Source organism: Seriola lalandi, unplaced genomic scaffold, assembly GCF_002814215.2.
Source record: "Seriola lalandi dorsalis isolate HSWRI2012SDOR001 ecotype SW California unplaced genomic scaffold, Sedor1 jcf7180002054584, whole genome shotgun sequence".
Classification (NCBI taxonomy): Eukaryota; Metazoa; Chordata; class Actinopteri; order Carangiformes; family Carangidae; genus Seriola; species Seriola lalandi.
The window spans coordinates 555,515-564,199 of NW_019525137.1; the positions used below are offsets into that span (position 1 = coordinate 555,515).

The following is an 8,685-nucleotide window of genomic DNA, read 5'->3' on the forward strand; positions in this document are numbered from 1 at the left end:
ACAAAGATATCTATTGTCTAAGAAAAAAAAAACTTTAACATGTTGCAAATCTGAAAAGCTGTTAAATAAACATGATTAAAGGCATTTGAACAAAGTTAAGTGGAATTTTTCCATTATTCAAAATTTTCACGCCAATATTTTCCCTTTTATTGCAAATAAATATCGGCTCCAAATATCGGTTATCGGCCTCCTTGACTACTAATAATCGGTATCGGTATCGGCCCTGAAAAAACCATATCGGTCGATCTCTACTCAGAAGTGAGTCAGCAAATTACAGGACAAATGTAATGATTGCAACATGTAGTAATCATGGACAAGATGGCCAGTGGTTTACATACTGTGAAGAAGCTCATTCACTGTACTGCAAAGTTCTCTGCTGGTGGCAGTCCATTTATTAGAGGAGGAATGAAAGCCTGGAAGCATGTTCATCAGAGGATTGAGGAGCATGGGAAAAGCAGTGTACGTAAAGACTGTGCACAGGCATATTTCCTTAAAGCCAGCAAAACATATCAGTAGCTTACTGAGTAGTAACCAGATGTCCTAACATCCAGAGCAAGTTAAGAAAAAAACAGCAGGTGATGGAGTGTGTTGTGGATATCATCAAAGTCAAAAGAGCCAGAGGCAGCATGAGACTGGGGGGAAAGATGGAGGGTCCCTTGTTACTCTTCTTTCAAAAGACACCTTCAAAGTTGTAGATGTCATCAGCCAATTAATTTCACAAACCATTGCAAGTGAATTCAGAGAAGCAGGGATGTTTTCTGTCCAGCAGGATATAATCTCCATAGACAAGTGCTCAGTTATCCTCAGATATGTAACAGGTTTTATTCATGAGAAGTTGATTGCTATTGCAGAATTCTACAAAAAGTCAACCTAGATGTGTCTTCTTGTGTAAGCAGCACAGCAGATGGTGCAGCTAACATGGAGGGACAATATAAAGGCTTTTCTACTTTTCTTTCACAACAGTCTCCCAACCGAGTTCACGTCTGGTTCTATGCACATATTCTAAATCTGGTGTTGGTTGACACAACCGGCAGTGTTCTACACAGTGCATCACTTTTTGGATTGCTGAACGACGTTGCAGTCTTCATATGTGAATCATATAAGTGCATGCAGAAGTGGGAAAGGATGAGTGCAAAGTCAATCAAGTGTCACAGAAAACTTTGTCCAATAGGGCAAACATGGTGGTGAGCAAAGAATGCAGCTCTGTCTAAGGTGTTCGGGTGTTTTGGAAACCCTGACAGTGCAACGTTTGTTGACCTGGTCCTGACACATCAGCCTTGTTGAAGTATTTGCAGACAAGTGGGATGGATGTCCTCACAGTACAATATCTGGTTGTGGGAACAAGTGTTTGTCCTGCCGTTAATTTCCCTATTAGTTAATTTCCCCTGTCAGCTTCTGCAGGTTGGAGAAGCGTTGGTCTATCTCTCGCAAGTGTTCATTCTGACATTTTTATAGAGAGATGTGACGTTTCTGAACGTTTATCCACCCACCGTTGATTTTCTGAAATATTTTTTACACTTTGATTATGAAAAACAGCGAGGGAAACGGGCCAAAAAAGGCTGACACAAATTGACTCAGAGCAGCCAGGTACTGAGGGGGTGGAATCAACAGCAATACTAACAGGCCCCCGCTGGTGCTATTTGCTGCTGTTTTCTGTTTGTTGGGGGTAGGGTATGTGTTGGGTTTAGGGTAAGTGTTAGGGTTTGGGTAATTGTTGGGTTTAGGATAAGTGTTGGGTTAAGGGTGTTGGTTGTGATGGTTAAGGTTAGGGTAAGGGGCATTATGTCAACAAGTATCCTCACAACTAACATAAGACATTTGAGTATTCGTGTTTTTTAGGAGTCCAGAACACTGATGCAGTCTGGTACCAGAGTCTGATGGCTCCACTCAGTGACGACCAGAAGAAACAGCTGCAGGAGATCTACAGCATCTCACAGCAGAGGAGGAGCACTGCCGCCAAGGGCCAATGGTGAGAGGAAACACAGGAGGGAGGAGGAGCTGGTTGGGAGCAGAGGCAAAGAGACATAAGAGAGAGAGACAGACAGAACAGGATGTAAGTCAGTAAGAGGCCTCAGCAGCATCAGGACCAGTGGAAGTCATTCAGTCTATGGAGACCTGAAAGGGACATATATTTTAGTTGGTGAAAAGGCCTACTTTTGTATTATATCAAGAAAATTTTCACATTATCCTGAGAAATGTTTATCTTGTGTCCCCCATGCAGTACCCAATACTTCAAAAATAAAAGCTTTATCTCTTAATTGACCAGAAAATTAAATTCACAAAAACTGTCATGTCAGTTTAATTTTGTAGCCCCAAATGACAAATTTGATAGTTTGGTTTTCCAGTTTTTACAACATACATAACCCGTTATGCCAGCAGTTTTTGGTGGGGTGAGGCAGGCCTCCCAGGGGGCAGGCGCCATAGAACTTCAGGGGAGGCTACAGTGTGAGAAAACATAAACTAGAAGCAGCACAGTTATGGCTGGGCGTCCCGTATTTTCGTTATGTCCTCAAAGTGCTGTAAATAATGTAATGTCAAGTAATAATGTTGCATAATCTTCCTGGGACTTCAGGCCGCGGTGGAAACCCAGACAACAATGGGCCACAGGAACCTTTTAGGTTCTGAAGAAAAGAACTTAAAGTTCCAGGGCGGAAAAGTTCGGGTAAATTTCCAGAAACTTTCCATGGGAATTTATGGGAATTAACTGGAAATTGGGGGTAATTTAAACAAACTGTATCATATCCAATCATAAATATAAAGATTTTATTTTGTCATAAGCAGCCATCCATGAAAAATAATACAATTTAAAAAAACATGACATTTCAACAGATTTATTTGTGAGCAGAACCTTTTTTAGGACTTTACAATCAGTTTTTTCATTGAACGACAAAAACATGAATGTTGAGTAAAATATTACTCATTCCCCCTCCCCCACACAATCAAAAAGTAAAAAAAAATGTTCAGCATTTTTGCCAAACCCTTTCAGGCAATGGCCTCTTCCTGGGCCTCATGAACATCCTCTATGTTCAACTCCTCAACATCCGACGACTCCTCTTCAGTGTCACTGTCCAGCCTTGTTGAGGATGGCTCTGTGTCAGGCTCAAAGAGCCTTAGGTTTGCCCGAATGGCCACCAGTTTTTCCACTCTCACATTTGTGAGTCTGTTGCGAACCTTTGTGTGTGTGTTCCCAAACAGTGACCAGTTGTGCTCAGAGGCGGCTGATGATGGTGGGATTTGGAGGATAATGGAGGCTACAGGTGCAAGGGCTTCAGATCCACAAAGTCCCTTCCACCAGGTGGGTGCAGATATGTGCTGGCATGACTGCCATATTCCTTCCCCTTCCCAAAGGACTTGCTTGGTTCAGTACTTCGCCAAACTGCCCAGCACTTTGCCTTCATCAAAGCCCAGGTGGTCAGATATGGCTGTAATGACAGCGTAAGCACCGTTAATCTCTTCCCAAGAGAGTATGCCCCTGTCATATTTTGGGTCCAGCATGTATGCTGCTGCATGCACCGGCTTCATGCAGAACTCCTGGTGCTTCTCCAATGACTTGACCAAAGCAGTTTCCTCTGCTTTGAGCAGTAGGAAATTGCTTCCTTTAAAGTTGGCAAAAAGACACTGGACATCTGATAAGATGGCATCATCACCCTCTATCTTGGCAATTGCTGCTGCAATTGGTTTGAGGATTCTCAGGCTGTTAGTCATTCTTTCCCAGAACACATCATCTAACAGGATCCTCTTGATGTCACCCTCGATGCCTGCAGTCCGGATATGGCCATCTCTTGCAGAGACTCCTTTCCCTCCAGTAGACTGTCATACATGATGACAATGCCACTCCATTGTGTGATGCCGGGGAGCTTCCGTGTGGTACACTTGTTTTTTTCCTTTTGCTTTGAGAGGTGGGTTGCTGAAGCTACATGTTTGCCCTTCACATACTTCACAACTTGCTTTGCTCTCTTGTATAGTGTGTCCATTGTCTTCAGTGCCATGATGTCTTTCAGGAGAAGACTCAGAGTATGGGCAGCACAGCCAATGGAGGTAGGTCTCCCCCGCGTGTGCCCAGGCAACCTTAATGTATGCTGCATTGTCAGTGACAGTGTGAAAACCTTCTCTGGTCCAAGGTCATTAATGACTGCTTTCAGTTCATCAGCAATGTAGGGGCCTGTGTCTCTGTTCCCCTGTTTGTCTGTGTTCTTGTAGAATACAGGTTGAGGGTTGGTGACAATTTAGTTGATAATTCTTTCCCAGGTGTGAGCCAGTTGCATAGACTGCACAAGCAAAACACTCATTTGCATTTCTCTGGCTACGTTCATCCATCAAATCAAAGAATCCTCTGATACCAGAGGGTATCTGACTCTGATACAGTAGATTAATTTTCCCCTGGAGTGGAACTCTTGTCTGCTGCATATTTTGAGCCTTGAGGAAATTTTTGGCACTTTGCAATATGCCGCTGCATTTTTGTGGTATTCTTCACGTATGTCTTTCCACAATATTTACACATATACAAAAACTTTCCTTCAACATTAGCTTGTGTGAAATGCCTCTGCACATTGGATGGCGAACGTGTCATTTTTCTGTAGAGTAAGATAACAAAAGTTATAAAAACACTAATGCAATGGCATGAACATATATATATATATATATATATATATATATATATTAGCTTAACCACTGGAATGGTCTTCAAAATATTTTACAGTTGATGTTGATAAATTCTTGTATGGTTACAGAAAACCGTCTTGAAGGAGGCAGAAGAAACAGCATCACATTTGAGGTAGCTAGCACCATGATAAGCTAGCCTCTTAAATGGTCAATGAAATGGTGCTACCTAGCTTACTTTTAGCACCTAACTTACCAGCTAGCTAGCTACTGTATGAATACATTTTCATTAAATATTTGCAAGTTAAACATTGATACCATAGATCAAATATATTTACCCAATAATATTATCAAAACTTACTTGACTTGACAAATGTGTGGCTTCAATACTCCAGGGTTATGGAAATCATCTGTGCATGTGATAGAGGAATGCACAGTGCATGTAGGGGGTGTGGCCTCAATAGCCCTGCAGTAAGCAGTGTGCTGTGTGTATGTGATTGAGGAATAGCATAGATATTCAAGTGTACTTGCATTAAATCTGGTTGTTTTAGCCAAGATTATGCTACAATATATTTTCCCCAACTATATTTAAGTTTTCTGTTAAGGGCCAACTTTCAATTTTGTAAATTTCCTGTTTATTCCAATACATTTTCGATAATTCCCATATATTCCCGTTTATTCCCATGGAAAGTTTCCAACTTTGAAAATTCCTCAAATTTTGCAACCCTATTCAAGATAGATACACAATGGTAATTATCCCTCTGCTTCCAGGATTTATGCTAAGCTAGGCTAACCACATCTTGACTTCAACTCTGTACTGAACACACAGACGTGAGAGTGGTATTGATTTTTTTCAGCTTACTGTCACAAAGAAAGAAAATACGTGTTTCCCAAAATGTTCAACTATTGCCCTAAAAATTTTTCAGACACATTTTAGTAATTAGTGTTTTCAGTTCATGTATGAGGATCAAATACTAGATTTCAGGACAATAACCACAAGAATTTAAAACATTTTCTATTGTTTATTCACAATTCTTGCAGTCTTTGAGATTTTGTAAGATCATGAAAAACTTTTTTTTGAGATCTCACATTTTTTGTTTCTTCCAAATTGAAGTCTTATGGCCCTTCAGGAACTCCATAGCAGACATTGAGAATGACCACCAGTAACATAATGAGCAGAGAAGCCTTTAAAAACAGTGTTGTTCAGTCTCAAGTCAAAATTAATCTTGTGTTTTCAGAACACTGAGGAGTCAGATGAACTGCAGAGTCAGAGGAGGGGGATGAAGAAGAGAGCAGCTGGTCTGACCTGAATTGACGTTAATTTCAGTCTATTCAGAATGATCTCAGTCCAGATCAGACCGTTTCTCAATGGATCCCACCAAAACCAGGTCCTGGGGTACCATCAGGACTGGATGGAACACCTGGGGCTGGATTGGCATTATATCGGTTTGGGACCTAGTGCACTGTATAGATCCACAGGCCCTACTGGAATATTACTATCACCAGGACAGGACTGCTGGCCTGTGTGTGTGTGTGTGTGTGTGTGTGTGTGTGTGTGTGTGTGTGTGTGTGTGTGTGTGTGTGTGTGTTTGTGTTTTTGTTTGTGTATGAAAAAAAATAGAAACACATCGAAGTGTGTGTTTGTATGTACTGCAAGCACTTGTTTTCATCTCTCTATAGCTGAACACTTTTTACCATCTCATGAAGTGAGAGCCGAAACAGAGCAAGAGGAGCCCGAATTGTGTCAGGGTACCTTGTACACAGACTGCTGATGGACGAAAAGATCAAGGTCATAGACTTGCGGCCTCCAACTATGACGGCACACATATGAAATGTAAACTGGGAGGGGGATCTTAGGAGAAGCAAATTTTTTGTCTTTCTGTTTGTCCCTGGCTTTTGTTTTTGTAACAGTTTTCAGAACTAATTTAAGAAAATCATAAAAGTTCATGTAACATCCAGAGTTTTTCTTGTTATTCTATCCTTCTTTACTGCTTCCTACCTTCACTAAACAACACTTCACACAAAGTACAGCTCAGACTGATGGGATGTCATTAGTTTTGCAGGTATATGGTCATAAACGAAATAAAAATTTTAACCTGGTGATGGCTCCAGAACATTAAAGTCTGTAAAAAGTTTCATGACAATGCATCCAGTGGTGGTCGAGATAATTCAGTCTCCAATAATGATTGTATATAAAGATGGACAGCATAACAGCTCTACAAAAGTGAAGCCAAAACATCTGGATTTCCCCCTGGTGGCCGGCTCCATTGTAGGTCATAATCCCCGCCCCCTCCATGTTAGCGGACTGGACATGGTCAAACATTTTAGATTGAAAGTTGTTGCTTGGTGTATGGGCGGATAGCACAGTTCCTCCGACTGATCCCTACTGAGCAAACTACTGGCTCAAAATGACATCACCACCGTATCTGGTATGTTCTATGTTCTGTTTTTAAAGTTGACTGACAAGTGACCTCTAGTCACTTTGTGCATCATGACTCTTACAGTAGCAAAAGCAAAGTTCAGAAGTAGTTTCCTACTGACAGTAAAAGCTTGTTTTGTTGTTTTTTTTAACCATGAACACAGTTGCTCCCTAATCCTACCCAAACAGTGCTTATTTTAACGACTTTCCCTAGTTTTAAACCACGTAAACTTGTTACACCTCGGGCGTTTTCAACTGTATATTTTAACAAGATGTCAGGAGCTTAAGTTATCGAAGAAAAAAGCCAGGCAAATGTTAGACAGCTCAGCTCCCAGCCGCTGGAGAATTCCTGTCCTGTGTCTGCCAAAGCATGTCAGCAAATCCTAATTTGGAGAACAATAAAGAGACAAAGGTAAGCAGTCTCTGTTTCCAGCTACTCCTTTTCTGCCAAAGCGTGTTGCCAAAAAGTGAAACTGCTTTATTTGTTTAGCAGTAACCTGTTTAAAACAAAACAGGTTACTGTTTTGTTTTTGATGGAGAGAAGGAGATCACTGCGGATCCTCAGTGTCTGATTCATAAGAATCGAAGGTAAGCAGTCTTAGTTTCCAGCGAGTCTGAGATGTCATTTGGGGGGGCTATAAAGCCACTCACTCTAGACTTTTCAGAACATCTGGGAAGAGGGATAAAAACTGATGTTAAAATCATGTAAACGTCGGCTTTAATACAGTTGTTAATACACTCCTTAAGACTTGGTACTCTCGCCCTGACTCCTCTCTCATGCTCTGATCCTCTCCTCCATCGGCACCTTCCACTTGTGGCTGAGAACAAGGCCTACTTTCAGTCCTGACAAATTAACCGTATCTCGTTAGTAACATGAATTAACAGAACTAATGATGTCTGTGCTGTTTTACCTGTCCTCGCCATTCTCCTCCTCAAGAACTTTCTTTTTAAAATAATCTGTGATTTGTCATTTCTGCAAAAAAACAAAACAAACACATACATGATGGGATGTAACGTTAATTTAGGGAAACTTCAAGAAGCTGGGTGTGCTTGGATGTAAACAAGATAATATTTGCCTGTTTGAAGAGCTGCAAAATCCGGTCGCGTCCTCCTTACACAAGCAGAAAATTGTTTGTATTTTTCTTTGGCAATTTCGGATGGCTCTGCCTGATGCATGGATTACAAATCCACTTGAGTACCGAGAAAACAAAACACACAACAACCTGCTGAGACCTGAGAGAGTATGCTATCAGCTTCTGAATTTGTATTGCAGTCGATGGGAGAGCTGCTATGATGATTAAACAGTTCCTGTAGCTCCAAGTAAGTACTTCTAAGTAATAATTTGTCAAAAGTACCAATTACCAATTTAACCCAAACCCACCATTATTCTACGTTGACGCATGATGCAGTAGTAGAGCTCCAAAGTTGGTCATTTTGAAGACGTTGTTAAAGTATGTTGCTTTCACTCACGAAGCGTACACTTGCTTACTCTTTGACCCTGCTGGGTTGTAAACTTTATTACAACTTAGGCACGTCAGGCTCAACATACAGCTCGGTCCGGTAACTCCGGTGGTGTCACTTCAAAACATGTCCGTGTGTCACACTGACTAAAGACAAAGGTTCCTAACAATAATTCCTATTGATACATCCCTTCTCTTTTGAGAGTT

At 41.1% G+C, this 8,685-nt stretch overlaps 1 protein-coding gene across 7 annotated transcripts in view; it reads left to right on the plus strand.

Annotated features, from left to right (window-relative positions):
- ipo8 (importin 8) overlaps window positions 1–6,557 on the plus strand; it is a 55,034-nt gene extending 48,477 nt beyond the window's left edge. For 3 of the 7 annotated variants that reach the window (XM_087177233.1, XM_087177234.1, XM_087177235.1), the window contains exons 24-28: window positions 1,840–1,969; window positions 3,196–3,295; window positions 3,966–4,038; window positions 4,731–4,774; window positions 5,838–6,557. In XM_087177233.1, coding sequence (XP_087033359.1) covers window positions 1,840–1,969; window positions 3,196–3,295; window positions 3,966–4,038; window positions 4,731–4,774; window positions 5,838–5,909 — 419 coding nt within the window. In that variant the 3' untranslated portion in view covers window positions 5,910–6,557. The remainder of the gene's footprint in view (window positions 1–1,839; window positions 1,970–3,195; window positions 3,296–3,965; window positions 4,039–4,730; window positions 4,775–5,837) is intronic. The other 4 variants (XM_023418792.2, XM_087177236.1, XM_023418793.2 and 1 more) reach the window with 4 other exon arrangements.
- Window positions 6,558–8,685: the final 2,128 nt, after the last annotated feature.